This window comes from Amphiprion ocellaris, chromosome 12 (assembly GCF_022539595.1).
Source record: "Amphiprion ocellaris isolate individual 3 ecotype Okinawa chromosome 12, ASM2253959v1, whole genome shotgun sequence".
NCBI classification, from domain to species: Eukaryota; Metazoa; Chordata; class Actinopteri; family Pomacentridae; genus Amphiprion; species Amphiprion ocellaris.
In genome coordinates, this window is record NC_072777.1 from 8,010,876 (window position 1) to 8,027,129 (window position 16,254).

General features: G+C 40.0%; 1 protein-coding gene across 1 annotated transcript in view; it reads left to right on the forward strand.

Annotated features, from left to right (window-relative positions):
* The first annotated feature begins 8,587 nt into the window (after positions 1 to 8,587).
* si:ch211-202p1.5 (uncharacterized protein LOC103909337 homolog) overlaps positions 8,588 to 16,254 on the forward strand; it is a 29,098-nt gene continuing 21,431 nt past the window's right edge. Inside the window, exon 1 of the mRNA XM_023282367.3 lies at positions 8,588 to 9,039. Within this exon, the coding sequence (XP_023138135.3) occupies positions 8,979 to 9,039 (61 nt within the window). The 5' untranslated portion in view covers positions 8,588 to 8,978. The remainder of the gene's footprint in view (positions 9,040 to 16,254) is intronic.

Below are 16,254 nucleotides of genomic sequence, written 5' to 3' on the forward strand. Positions count from 1 at the left end.
CTGTTCAGCTCATTGTGTTGTCTCACTCTCTTTTCTCTGCCTTCCAGCTTGTTTGACTTTGCTCTGTTTGGACTTAGATTGTTTGCTTTCTAAACAGACTACAAAACGTTTTCAAATAATTCCACACATGATTTACTTGGTGAATGTTATCTAAAGCTAGTGAACTCAATTTTATAGAAAAATCACAGTAGGGAAAAAGGAAGGGAGGCCTCTTGGTCTGTTTAGCTTAGCAACCTTTGCTTTCAGTTAACTAAAAGTAGTCATCTGACACAGTTTATCTTAATTACTGTTGGACTTTCCCCTTGTATGACACCACCATCCTCCTTTTGTGTGATAAACTAGCAGACTGTAACACACCCAAATGAAATGCAGCTCAGTGTCATCAGTCACACTTGTTTTCAGAAAAGTCAGTGAGTCCACTGTAAAAGAAAGATTTCCAGGCAAATCCTAATAGGATCACAGATTATTAGTGAGTAATTACATGGATCCCTGCCCTTCCTCCCTAAAATTTCCACACCAAGACATCCAAACTACTAAAGACACAAATTCACTCATGGTCCCAAAAGCCTTTATTTAACCTTTTTCTTCCAACTTTACATTGTAGTTAGGAGATCAAAGGTTGAATTTCAGTCTTGCTGCAGATGTAAGATGACTAAATTGTTCAGAAAAGTGGTTCTTAACTGTTTTTTCAGTGCAAGCCCTGTTTAGGATGAAAATATTTTGCGACCACCGCAAACAAAGGCGCTAACTCTTCTCATTTATTGCCTATGCAAGTGGCAGTTGTCTATGCAATGCACTCTGGTGGTGCCTAATTGCATTTCAAAAGATGGGGCACCGCATTGGAAGCTCCTCTTTTACATAAGGTTGAAGTCTGCCTCTGGAAACTCCTGAAAAACACTTTGAACTCACTGTTGCAATGAAATGAAGACGGATTCATCCACTGTGGTGCTTGGTTCTCCTTAAATGTTATCAGAGGCCCATTTCAGTGAACTGTTTTCTTAATTAAAGGGAATGTATTCAAATAAGCTGCCAAGTTGGTCCAATTTAACTATGCAGTTTCTCAAATACCCACTAGAGGCTCACTCCAAAGGTTAGTCAATCCCTGTAGAGCCCCGTGTTAAAATGAATTAAGCATGTTTGCAGCCTGGTACAACAACAGTATGGATCTCTATAGCCAATTTACACATTCATGACAAGTGCACTGGTGCAACATTATTTAACTCACCCATTTAAATTGTAATAAAGCTTAAAGTTATGTATATTTAGGGGTGTGACTGATTTGAGTGACGCATGGGTACCATTATAGGATGGTCTATGGTCCAAAAATGTACATGGCCCACCTCAACTGCACTCACACTTCCTACCTTTGCTCATTTTTGGATCAGCTGGGAGTTAGGTGGAGTCAGTCACCGTTAAGGTGGCAGCTGGAAACACCACACTGAGCTTCAAAACCGTCCTTCAGGAAACCCGTGAGACATCATAGAAGGTTTGTCCATCTTTAGACACAGTCACTGCTTCAGAGCCATATCAACCACAATATGTGAAAACTGTGGCATTCATTTCAGTTTTAGTTTGTAATCTTCTTTACCAGGCAATGTCTGCTTTTCAGGGAAATACTATGCATGTGTACTGAGATGAGCCTAAGTTCATCATTTGACTGATTGTTCTTGCTCTGAAAATCATCCTGTAATGGAAAAGCATCAAAGTTATCACTGTTCAGATGAGTAAAAGTCAACCACAGTTTTGTGATCCATGCTTCAGTTGTGTCAAAGGAAGTGAAGACATTGGATGAAAATGTCATCAAGTCATTTATCAGGAAATTTTGCAGCTGGCAGGATGCTTTTTTCTAAATAAAAGCTCAAAAGCCAACCAAGAACTTTCATTCTGGAAAGGAGGACTGGGTTACAATGCAATATCTGCTGATTTTGTTTTTCTTTTTTTTTTGTGTTGGCGAAACAGTCACGGATTAGTCTCAGGAAGGTATTTTTAATCCTGTGTGCGATTGGTGGCAGCATTATGCATGTATTTTGTGCACTCATACATCCAGTTATACCCACCAGCTATGTGGCCGGTTCAAGATGTGCTCCAGGATTGTGGGAGGCCACAGCAGATCCCAGTTTAGAATGAGTGACAGTCGGGATACAGCCTTGAAAGGCTGACATTCCATCACAGAGCCAACACTCACATCTATGGTCAGTTCAGGTGTTCACCAGTGAACCTATCATGCATGTGTTTGGGCTGTGGGAGGAATCTAGAAAATCCATGCAGGCACAAAGACAACATGCAAACTTCACCCAGAAAAGCTCCAACCTACCTGCAGGTTCAAACCCGGAACCTTCTTGCTGTGAGGCAACAGTGCTCACCACTACCACTCTGCACTCACGCAACCAAAACAAAAACTGATCATTTTGTGTGATTTTTAAGCATTATTTTGGCGCCCAGCTCCCCATCATAACCTCCCTTGAACTCCCAATTGTCAGCACACAAACCACTGACTGAGAGACAGCATGAGTAAATGTGAAAGACTGACTTCATGCCTTTGTTTCATAGAAGATCAAGCCTCTTCCTCTGTGTCTCAGAATGTTGATCCGGCCTTGTGGCCAGTGGACAGTAAATATGAGGTGGATTTGCCAGCAGAATTAGGTGTTTTTCATATTTAGACCGATCAGAACGTTCTGTTCGTGAGCGCTCATAGCATCTGCTTTTGTCTCTTTTTCTCTCATCCACTTGAGACAAATCAACATGCGATTGTTAACACCTATTTGTCAGTTTTATAACATGAAGTCTGTGTTTTTCTTGCAGGAGTTTCATTTATAATCACTTACAATCCCTTCAGCTACTCGATGACTTCAACGGAAAAGTGTCATATTCAGGCTCCTATTTTTCTCATCCACTTTTCCCAGCTGACACACAGCTGTCCATCTTCACAGCTTATCATCTGGCCTTTGTAGTTATCAGTGCACCAAAAAAAAAGAAAAGAATTGTTGGAACTTTTGTAAAAACTGCACCTTAACACCTCACCATGTTACCTGGTCCAGGTTCAGACTTTTAGACACATGCACACTGTTAGAGGAAAAACCTAAATACAGGCTACCAATGTTGCTGCCAATGAGTTTTGTTTGCTTAAATAAGGAGTAGTAGGAGTAGCAGTAGACTTACTAAAGTCAATGAAAGCAGCAAACTAAAAACTCCTCACTACGAAGTAAACAATTTGCACCATCAAATCCATCTGGTTTTATGTTCTTCCCTGTAGCAGAGCTGGGTTAGAATGGCATTATTGTTATAGTCATTGTTGATCAAATCCTGTGGTGCTTCATCGGAGCGGTGACTCATGTAGCATGCAGCAGCTACAGATGTCTGCTAAACTCACTGCTCTCCTTTTCACACTTGCAGCCAGTGACCTCACTGGAGGACATTTATCAAAAGTCAGTCAACTCTCTGTGGAGAAACTAAAGATTCTATACAGCCTTTTGTTACAGTAGTTCTCCCCAACACCTGGAAAAAGACACGTGAAGAAATGTAAAATCAGTGGAGGTTTTGAAAAGGAAGACAGATATCTGTTGCAGGGGTTTTGATGCTTCTTTTAAAGTGCAAAAAGTGCAAAGCTTAATTAGCACCTTAGGATTCATCCTTTATATAAAGTGTTATGGAGTTTCATTCCTGGTTGCCAACTATGTCTCATCTCATCTCTTCCAACTTTCTCCACCCTCTGCAGAACTGAATTTATGTGTTCATTATATGTTTGCAAAGTTCTTCGATTCCTGAGGACAAATGCAAAAACATTTACTGCTGCTTCTGACAAACAATATTTTATCCTTGAACTTTTTGTTCCACTGTCATGAAAACCATCCATACTTTGGGCTGTTTATAATGTGGGCTGTGGTGTACTTTTATTTTTTAAAAATTCAAGATTTTTCTGTTTTCTTTCTGTCATTATGTTCTGATATATTGTTCTCACTGCTGTAGTCGATCCTTCCTCTGTCCTCTTTACACTGATGTTACACTGTAAAACACTGCAAAGGAATTCAGTTAAAACAACTTGTCTTTTTTCAACTAAATGTAAATACACATGTTTTGCTAATTTTTACTTGATTAAAATTAAAATGTCTGCATTTTTAGTTTCAGACCACCTAAAAGCACGTGTTGTTAAAACTTGACTCAATTAAGTTTATAAGAACTAACACCAACATAGAAGACGACTTCCCGGGATGCTGTTAGAAAGTTAAAAGTCCCCAAAGACTCTTCTTTTTTGTAGTTTGAGAAAACAGACATTATTGAAACTTGCTGTGTCTTTGGTAAATTAAATTATGGTTTCTTTTCATAAATATCAAAACAGTTCAATCAATAAAAAGGTTAGTAATGAATTCAGTCCCTACATCCAAAGACTTTTGGAATTTTGGAAAATTATGTCACTGTAATTGGTTGCAGCCTCACAGACTGTCCTTGTACTGACTGATCAAAATGGCTGTAAATTTCAATGATTAAAAGACAAGAAGCTCTTTAAACAGAAAATGTGAAGAGAAAGCAACCAGTTGATTTCATGAAATATTTTAAATTTATTGAACTTGTTTTCTGAAGTTTATTCAATTCAATTCAACTCAGTCGGTTTGACACTTTCACAACTCTTATGTTCCTTTTGAACTAATTTATCAGTCAAAGTGCAGCTAACTCGCATTTGAAGGTAGTAGGAAAATTAAAGTTTTTTCTTGTCCTTCTTTAAGCTCCACTGTGTTCCCTTTTTCTCTCTATTTCTTTTTTACTACACCCCTCTTCCTCATCTCTCCTGCATTATTTCACCTCCGCCTCTATAATTGTATCTCGGGGCAATGGCAGCGTCGGGCTGTTGTTTTCAGTTTCTGCTCTCTAATTATCTCGCCTGAAGACCTGATGAAAAGTCAAACAGTCGGCTAAATGACAAGCAGACACTCGCACAAACAAACACACATGCATTTCCATTTGAGAAACATGTCGCTTCACTTTGCAAATTCAAAACTCTTTACATTTGAAAAGATGCAAAGGGCAGGAGCATGATTGCTAAAGTCTAACTCTGAAGTTCATCAAGGTTTTGTGGACAAACTGCATTCAATGGGCCACTTTGACTCATTTTAGAGGTGGGATCTGTATGTGACATATAGCCAGTTAGCATACTTAGTTTTGTAGAATGCGTCAGATTCCTCTTTTCCTGTGCACAAGCATTACTGTACACAAACTGTAACATGCACAAGACGTGCTGGAATAGTGTCATGTTGATCAGTTCGAGCCTCTTTGGGCTTCTGGCTGTGTACAAACATGGATTTTTCCAGCACACACGGAGTAGACAGCTAGCTGACTGTGAGGAGATGCTGGATTAGACAAAGCTGTATTAGACTAAAATCCCAGATTTCACTTTCAACGTGAAAAAATAAAGCAGAGTCACAATATAGCAAGGCGAAATGACTGTGAGGGTGTGGTTGGCTTAGCTTAGCATGAAAACAGATTGAGGAGAGAACAGCTATCTAGTTTAAAATACACCTAATAAAGCCTCTAAGTGTCGATTCATGTTTTTGATGTCTGTGTGCGCAAACCAATGCGATGTTTGAATACAAAGAGCGGACAGCACAGGTTTTCTAGTCATACTACAAGTGATACGTGTCAGTCGGCGAAGCGGAAAGTTGCACTGCCCTTAATATTGAACAGAAAAAAAACCATACAGCAGCTGGTTCAATATAACGGTTGCTCTAGCACTATTTATGTGATTGTTCCTGAGATGGGTGGACATGGGACACAGGATGTCTGGAGAAATGATCACTTCCACTGTGTTTGGTTTCAGTCGATAGAAAGCGTGTACAAATTAAAGCACCTCCACAGCTGTGACTACTGCAATCACAGCTGTTTGAATGACAAATGTCCTCACACAGGCTTCTCATGTTTGTTTTTAAGTACTGCAGATGCGTTAAGCATGAATTTGCCATAAATCTTACTGATGAGAACTTTGTATCTTAAAAATGCTGAGCCAAATAGCAGTTTGTGATTTTTGGAGGAGAAACAAATTGGAACTACTACTTGGTGAACAACAACCAGAGGCTGCAAGAATCACTTTATTGCCAAAAGCCCAAGTCAGAACATTTTACACCATATCCAGTGTTTACACATCACAGACTTGAAACTACAGTAGGATTTGCCTTTATCTGAGCAGTAACTATGATATTTTGCTTGCAATAACCAAGTGTTTTAGCTTCCCAACTCTACTCATGCCATATGGATGTTTCATTTGACAGTCTTTCTGTAAAATGTATATTGCTATAGTTCCCATGTGCAGATGTTGTAAAACCTTATTTTTGGGTGTAATCCAGACTTAACATAAATCCACATAACTGCAAGATGCATGAAAATCCATAGGGTGGGATAAAATATATTCATCACCTCATCTTCTACTAACACCTGCATGTGTGTATTTCAAAATCAGTTGTGTGTTTGTGTGCGAATCACTAAACATCCAGGTTTCTTGTATGTTTTAAACACTGTAAAAGTTCTCCTTCTTATCTTGTATGTGTTTGTTGAGTCTCTACCAGTTTCAAAAGTAATTTTTATTGGTTTGGTATTCGTTCAGTTGTCTAATATGGATTTCTCTTCTTGTTTGCTTTGGTTTGAAACTGTCCTCAGCTTAGGTATAGTGTGTCATGCATTTACAATGAATTTCTGTGGTACCATCCCATCCTATTTGAACAGAAAGTTGGCAGATGGATGAACTGTTATTTGGGAAGACATAGTTGCAGCACATTACTTCACGTAGAACCGTACTTTTTAATTGTAACATTTCTGTTTGTGTATATATTTGTAAATTAATAGCTTTAGGCATGATGGTAGATACTTTTGAACTTTGCATAGAATGGGCTGGTATGCTTGTTTTCCAGTCATCATGCTAAGCTAGGCTAACCACATCCTGGCTTCAGCTCTGTACAGAACACATAAATATCAGATGATTATCCATCTCAGCATTTCACTCTCACAAACAAAATATCAGCTTCAGCCAAGATTAGAACCTCTTCCACAGATTACCAAACTGGGAATCGAATCTTCTTGTTTCCCGCAATGTATAAAGGGAAAAAACGCCTCATGCTTGCCTATTCCTGTCATTCCTCTTTCTGTCACAGCGGTGAAACATTCACTTCCTCTCCACAGAGCATGCCGTTTCCATGTCATTTTAGAGAATTTCACGAGATCTGGTTGAGCAATTTGGGGAAACCTAACCAAAAGGTTCTTTGTGGAGCTCATCATGGAATCTGCCTCCCAGATGTCTGGATTGTCCTCGTTACTCTCTTTATGAATCTGGTTTACCACAGCCGCCGTTCCACAGTCACACTGACAGGAGGACGGTGAGAAGACTTCCCGTAAACTGGGCCCAAAAAAAGATTAAAAGACCGACACAAACATGGGACCACCTTTTGTGGTTCTATCAGTTTCCTGCTCAGTGGTCCATATTATGTTCCAGATGATGTCAGGACAGACTGCAGGCAACTCCTCTGCTATTCAGTCCAAAACAAATACAAAGAAAATGCGATCTGCCAAAGTAGAAGTGGAAGCTCAAAATAGCAGATACTTGGCCAGAATGATAGATGGAGGACAGAAATATTAGGTACTTTTAAATTACCTCGGTATCCTCTTTTGGCATCTCCAATTACAGCTGAATGAGCGAACACAGATTTCAAACTCACACAGTTACACCTGGAGGTTGGCAAGTTTTCTAATGTCAGGGTCTGTGTGTATCTTTAAGCCTCAGTGACGTCTTCTGATGATCTTCAGATGTCTTGTTCTGTCTCATCTTGAGACAAAATTCATTTCATCTTCTTGAAAGAATGAAGTAACTTTAACTCGATTTTGACCTGTGAAAGGTGAGGGGTTCAACTTCTCAGTGCCAGAATACCACAGCTAGATAGATAGATAGATAGATAGATAGATAGATAGATAGATAGATAGATAGATAGATAGATAGATAGATAGATAGATAGATAGATAGATAGATAGATAGATAGATAGATAGATAGATAGATAGATAGATAGATAGATAGATAGATAGATAGTTTGTTCTCCTGTTGGTATTTGCAAAAAAAAATAGAGTATTACAAAGGTACACTGCCATTGACCGAGGTGTTGTGGTGCCTCTTGGCTGTGGGGACAAAGGATCTCCTGTACTAACTACTAGATAGTTCAGCATTTTTCACATTAGTTTCCATAGCAGCATCACAGTCACTCATTTCCACCTCATTCCGTCTGTTTGTATCTGTTAACTGAATTTTTCCTTTTCTACACTGGTGAAATCAAGGGGTCATTTGTGCTGCAGCGGCGTTTTCTTCAGTGGGAAATCTCTTCATTTGACACAGATAAAACACTGTGTGCACAAAATACACAAACAGCAGGAGATCCCAGGGAGAAGAGTGACAGACTTCAGGTTACACAAAGGAGAGATGGATAAGACCCCAGCAGGAGACACAGCGAGCTTGAGAACATGACACGGGCGAACCTCAGGGAGAGGAGGCTGTGATTAATGGCATTCAAGCTGTGAAGGTGTCTGAGTGCAGAGGCAGCCTCCCCTCCTGTATCCTCCTCCTCTCCTGCAGTTCACTTCTCTCCATCTGTTGTGATAGAGCTCAGCACGAGAGCCCGTCACTCTATCCTCCCTCTGCGTGGAAACCACAGCAGCCTCAGGATACAGCGCAACACCCTGAACCGGGGTTCAGTTTAGCAGCGCGTCTGGGTGGTTTGTAGCGTTCTGCCTGACAGGATCAAGGGGACATTTTGATTGAGGAGCATCTTATTTTTCTTCAGTGTTGACTGGAATCATTTACACACCCGAGTGTTTGATTCAGCTGGAGCCTCTGGGCTCTACTCTGCTGTTTTTATGACTGAAGGAAGGCAACTCTATTGAGGAACTTAACGTGGACACTGAGGTGCTTTATTTTTCTTTGATTTATCAGTTAGATCCTGAGGAGGCAAGCAAGATGGACTTCACTTACCTTTGGCTCCTCGCCACCACTCTGATGTTGATCCACCAGAATCAAGGTAAAGCCATCTTTAGTAGCTGTTCTGGTCACTCCAAGTGCAGTTTGAATAAGTAAAAGAGCATAGAAAGTTTGCTCCCTGATGGATGAAGCATGACCATCTGTTAAAATAAAGACTGGATGTCAGCTGCAGCAGTTTTAGTTATAAAATCATTTAAATATGCACTTCCTCTGAAGAGTGTATATTAATAGCTAAAAAAAACAGACTAGGCTCCAACATGGGTTTTAGTGTCTAGTGGAAGTTAAGGTGACAGGTTTATAGACTACAGTCCCAGATCATGAAAGTGGAGCCCAAAAACTGACAGAAGTCAAACAAAATGACAAGTCACATATTCAACTAAAACAAATGGTTAGATAATTACAGTTATGAGTGTAAAACAAAATGTAAAAGTAGAATTTTTTTAACGTTCAATTTGTTGGATTGGAGGGAACAAAAGTGAGAAGCTTGCATTTTCCAACTCCTTAATTTTTCTGTTTGTTTTGCAATAATTTTTCAGTTCCGTTGTTGCATTTCTAGCTTTCCACTTGTTTACATGGTAATGAGATGGGTGCGTCTGTGTGTTTCTAGGGAAAACACTGGCCCTGAATTACAGAGTGTGTACGTTACCACATTTTAATGACTTAACCGAACATATTCCCGTCGGAGTTGCATTTTTTGACAACATTTCGCTGCTTTTTGTTGGTTTTCTGCTTCTGTATACAAATACAAACTTTGAAACCCTGTGACTCTTAAAGAAAAATCCAATAAGCAACCAATGTAAGTGACGATACCCCAAAGAAGGTTCAGTTATTTATTCAGGAATGCAGTCCTGTGCATCACACGGCAGTTTAAGGTCTCATCGCAAAAGGAGAATCTGGACTGCATTCACTTGATCTCGCTGCCAGGGATTTTACCTGCAGATTCTCGTCTGTACCTACCTGAACCTACAGGATAACAAAAAGGCATTTATGGATAACAGGAGCCTCTGTTGGAGATTCCCCTGCCTTCTCAGATCGAAACTGTAAAAGAAGAAATGATTTTTCACTTTTTGACAAAATGCCAAAATGAGTGGTAAATAACAGAATTCTAGTAGCTCTTCAGTTCTGAGTCTCTTGAGATGAAATCATCCTTCCATCTCCATTCACACATTCGTGTGTCAAGGAAGATGCTACAAATTAGTCTGGAGAGCTGAGTGTGAGCCAGGCAAAGATCCAGCTATGAATAACTCAGAATGTGGCCCCTGGCTGTTACATCTGTTGATGAAGGTGCTGTACGTGCTAAAGACTGTGTGGTTAAACCTCTTATATTTGAAATGAATCCTTTTCAACTTATGGACGGGTTATGTAACACCATGCTTGTATTGAAAACTGGCCTAATCTCAGATTTAGATGTCTTTGGCTGCCACTCGGTGGTTTAGGTGTTCCTCAGACTGCTGCCACAGGCGATCTGTGGAAAGCTTCTTCAAGAACCTGTAATAACGTGCTCACGAACCTGGATGGTGCATTTGTGATGTTAGAAGGGAAGGAGAAGTCTGCATGGCAACTGATGTTAGAATTCTATCACTCCAAAGTTGGTGGTTGTGTGACACGTGTTGCTCCTCCCCCAAAAAACAGACTGCCTGCTTTTTAACCGCCAGACTGGGAAACTTCCACCTAATTGCATTGTTACACTGTCAAGTGCAGTGTTATTTAGCTGTGGGCATGAATGGGGAAGTATAACCTGTGCACAAAAGTACTTCTCAGCCTTATTTCGGGACAAAGTCAGTTAATTTGTAAGCAGTTTTCATCAGCTTTGACTGGTGATTCTATGCATGTAGTTTTCGTGTCCTAATGACCACCGAAGTTGCAGTTATGGCTCTCTCCACATTCGTTTGCATAAATATGTGTTATTGTTAGCTCTACATAGCTGCACTGGGGAAATACCAAGATGGCTGCAGGATAGTGAAACTTGCCTTTTGTAAAGTTTTAGCAGAAGGAAAAGCATCTTCATGAGCATTTAATAAGCTTTACAATACACATGGCCTAAGCTTTTCCAAGTTTGCCATCTTCATAAAAATGGGAAATTTATAAGAGATTAAAAATAAGAATCGTTAAAAAATAAAAGCAGTAAAGGTCCATCCATTGTCTATACACTGCTTAGTCCTCATTAGGGTCCTGGGAGGGTTAGGGGGGGACTGGAGTCTATCCCAGCTGACTTAAGGCAAAGGCAGGGGACACCTTGGACAGGTTGCCAGCCTATCACAGGGCTACACAGAAAGACAAACAATCACACTCACATTCACACTTATGGACAATTTAGAATTACCAGTTAACCTCAGCATGTTTCTGAACTGTGGGAGGAAGCCGGAGAACCCAGAGAAAACCCATGTATGCACAGGGAGAACATGGAACATGAAAGATCCCAGGCTTGGCATCTTCTAGCTGCAAGGCGACGGTGCTAACCACTAAGCACATGTGCAACCCAGCAGTAGAGGTCAAGATATCCTAACATACATATCCTAGCACAGATCCAGCTCCATATCTCCTGGGTCCTTCACTCCCAATAATGCAACTGATACATCCTCAAACTTCACAGACTTCTCATTACAAAGTTGTCATCTCCAAGTCCAGGCTTTCTCACACATGACAGAGGTCCCTGCACAGCTACAGAGAACAATATGAGCGTCTGTTTTCACGAGCTTTAGAATGGGTTTGTGATGAATACATTCACGTGCAGATGTAAAATCCTTCCTCTGCATTCTTTGTTATCTGGGATGTGAGTGTTGGTTGTGAAAATTTCAGCAATCCCACAGTCCTTGTATGTATTAGACTATCATTTGTGACACTTGTTGATAGAGCAGACCTGACCAGATGAAGCTGTAAGGCAGCAAAAACAATCATCTGGATCTCTATCAGTCTGACTCCCTTTCTATTTGCATTGTCAGTGCTCTACTTCTGAGTGCTGTGGGGTTTTCACCTGGTACTCCAGTCATTATACCTGTATGTTTAGTCCAGAAATAAGTACAAACTACGAGGAACTAGTTCATTTAAAAGTTTTTTTGGCATTGTATTAGCAAATGCAGTGGAATGACTTTAACATGAACTACCAGCAGAATAAGTTGAACTGTAGGAATTTATATGAGCCTTCCCTAATATCTCAGCCTGTCCACAACCTGCAAATCTGACTATTCCCTGAGCTCCCGTTATACTTTGTGCTTAAGTTTTGGAAAGTGAAAAGCTAAATGCTAAATGAATACAAATTTGTGGTATCACATGTGCAGCACATTTTAAGACCGGACAGTATTTCATCTTATTTATTACCTTGTTATACAAATCAGCTATTTGCGGCTGGACTCATTTACATCTGCAGTCTTAGTAAGTAAGAAAACCCTACATCGAAAAATTACACTCATACAACTTCTTTCACATCTGACTTCACAGCAGCCTTAATAAACCTCACCTCTTGATACATCTTGGAACAGTTTGTGGCGGGTTCATGTGAGAATCAACCACTTGTGTTTGCAGGTTTTCATTTCCACACCTTTGGAAGGAAATATAGAGATGAGTGGTAAAAAAAAAAAAAAAAAGACTTCAACATGGCTGACAATCTTCATGACAAAGCAACAGGTAGTTGATAGAAAAAGCGAAATTTTTGTTGTGACAACGCCGATCTTAAGGCAGACTAGCATGTGGCTTAAGAAGTGCTGCTGCTTGAACTCATCATTATGAAATAAGGCTTGTGGTTTACAGAGTCATGGCCAGCCCTAAATCTACTCATTTCCTCATGTTCCACGCTGATTATTCATTACTGTTACAGGGTACTACTTAACATGGAGGTGAAATGCTGCCTTTCTTTGTGTATTGTTGAGTGTGATGAAATGCGCTGGGAACATGTCACCTCCACCCATTTAGACAAATATTTTATTGCGTACAGTCATCATCAGCCTCAGAGGAGTGCCCCTCTGTGATTTTTAATTTTCACTGTCCATACATTTCCTTTGTCTACCCTCTTGCCATTATTGTCTGTATTATCTCCAGCTGTGCTTTGGGCCTAATCTGTTTTGTGTTCCTGTGTCACAGCCAGACATCTGAGCTTTATTAGGGATTGCTGCAGAAACCAGCAATTTGAAATCACAAGATAAAACCAGGGTATCGTTTTTCTGAGCACCTAGGATGCTAAATAAAACCTAGTGGCCCGTATAACTGCAGGAATAGTCTGAGCTAGTTAAAATGGAAATGTGTCCTTGAACACAATCTATTTGTGGTGATACAATCACCTTTGACATCTATAATACTTAAAAATTCTAACTGGGTGGCTGCAGTGGGAATGTCTGTTCTTCCTCAAAGCAAAGTGGTTTATGAATTAATGTATTAAACAATGGATGAAGAATCCAGACCCATTCATTCCAACACAGAAAGCATCCACCAGTGTACCTTAATGAGCTGCATTTTTTTCTCTTCAAACACTTCTAACCACAAAATGACATATCTGTGAGATTTGTGATGGTTTTTAAATACAAGTAAGATGACTAAACTGCAACTGTACAACCGTGAGCAGGCGTGTCAGCAAGTAAGAGATGCTTGGCATGTAAAGGACTGTGGAGAGTGATGTATTTTCAACCAAACCAAGCATGAGCTGAAACATTAGGGATGGGGTTAATATTTTTGACTGCTACTGCACACTGAACAGTCTTTATTTTGAAGGTAATGACGTAGTTTATCAGAAGATTACAGAGTTATTTGGTGGGATAAAGAAACGTGTACAGTGTGGCAGCTGCACCCTTTAGATGCAATATCAAAGTTTGTGCTAAATTTTGCAACCTTTTCCTGATCTTCAGTGGATTTGGGGAAGTTGAAACTCGCCAAACTCAATTTCCAAAATAGTGCAACACTTGTCAGATTTAGTCTTCATCCTCAAGCCTTTTGTCTGGCACATCGCTTCACTTTGCAAGATCAGTGATGCACAATTCAACCAGTTTGATCCATGTGTGAGACCACATTTTTCACCATAACGCTCCTCTCCAACTGTACAAAGAATCAGACAAAAGATATTATTTATCATGATTCTAATGCTCCAAAACTATTCTTCCTGTAGATAGAAAATCTCTCCCATCACTTTTCCTGGAGATAAAGTTGAAGAGTTCATCTGCAAACACGTTTAACTCTGCCTCCAATGATGACCCATATCATTCATCTAATGGGAACACTCGCATTGACTGCTGTAGTTTTTAATTTGCCTGTGTTTTTACATGACATATGACACACATATTTGTACAGTTTTTATATGTTTTCTTAGTAATTTTGTTATAAAGTGCTAAACAAGTACAATTAGCATTTAATTACTAACTTAAGTGTATCATCCAGATTGTAACTGATGGAGTAACCAGCATCAGCATCCTTAGAAATAATGTTAGGAACATTAAATATTTATTTATAGAGCTATTTTTTTTAAGAGAGACCACCTAAAGCCCTGGTTCATGCTGAATTAAGAAACACCATGACAAGCAAAACACCTGCCTTAAGGATTAATCTCCAACATGTTCTTTTTATGGAAGCAGAACTCACCTGACCTCACAGAGGAGGGAAATGGACTGTTTCACCACCACTTATGTTAAGATATCTTATAAAAATAACACTTTTCAATTACACTATACAATTATACTAACTATTTGTGTGCAGGGACTCTTTAACATTTGTCCTCAGCTGGGTCTGAAACCTGTTGTTGCTGGACATAATGTAATATTGGCCTGTTCAAATAAAAGCATCAGCCATTTTTTAGAATAAATATCGTGCATCATAAGATCAGCAGATTCCTCAAATTAAGCCCTAATCTGACAAACCAAATGTCAAACTCAACCCTAAAGCATCTTCTCAGTGCCCTCACTTTACAGGCTGTGGTCTCGCTGAAGGTCAGAAAAGCTTCCCGCCCTGCAGCAGGTTCCGTGTTCAGCTGCCCTCAGTGAGTCACCAGGGACTGTTGATGGAGAAGAGAGTTTTTCTTACACCCTTCACTCCAATAAGATTTTTACAGCCTGTCTGGGGATTCAAACCGGAGTCGTTTGGGTTTCAAAAGCTCCAAATTAAGCCGAGAGTTTACATTGGCTGTCATGTTGGCCTCAGCACCTTTTATCACCTCCCAAGAAACTCAATGGACCTGAAATGCTAAACAGCATGTTTAAACCCCAAACTGTGTTTAGCTGCATATCTGCAATTCCTTTCTCTAAGTGAATGCATGATGATAAATGCGAAGAAAACTGTTACGCTGTTGAATCCTTTCTTTTTTGAGAGGCTTCTACCTGCAGAGTGACCCCTGCCAGTCCAAACAGCCAGCTTGTGGATTATCTACTGAGCCGCCCGTATATTGTCAAATATTGTCAAACCCTGTGGAGCCAACCAGACTATCTCATAACCAGGAAAGAAATTAAACCGGCAGTCTCCAAACATTGTAGGAGCCTGAACAGGGATTTTATCCCTTGGGTTTTCCCACATGATTTTTTTCAGAAGCCACAGATGCTAACTAATACAGATATTTGCATGAATACTTGCACATGGACACAAAGTATGCAGCTTATGGGAACAGGCACGGAAATACCTGCGCTCAAAGGTCACAAACCACTAAATGAAATTATGGGAGAGGAAGCATGCGTTGCACTGAGGGCTGCTCGGAGGATTGAACGGGTGCCAAAAGGGGAGACGAGAACCTAACATCTAGGAAAAACATCATGTTTACTTCCATAAAGTACAATCATGGCCTTTAGCAAGTAGACAATAAACTACAGCTGTGTCTGACATCACATTTGAGATTGGCACATGTCCAAATTGGGGTTTCCATCCACGCTTTAAATGGGAAATGGAAATATCACGGCACACATGGTGGCCAAAATTAATAATATTGGTGTGAGCTCCTTAGTGTTGACTAGTTTTCACCCTCTCAGTCCTAGAACACACTGGTGGAACTGAAAGCAAGTTACAATTAAAAAGTTACCAAAATGACTCCATTCATCAGAGTCAAACACTGTAAAAACAGAAAGAATCGTCAGAGTTTTTAACTTTCTAATGTTCTGTGAGCTATTTATCTCTGACATATGGTTCCTTCCATCCATCCATTATCTATACACCATTTAATCCTGGACAGGTCGCCAGTCTGTCGCAGTGCTACATATACAGACAATTGTATTCACACAATTTACAATAATCAATTAACCTCAGCATGTTTTTGGACTGTGGGAGGAAGTACCTGGAGAAAACCCACACATGC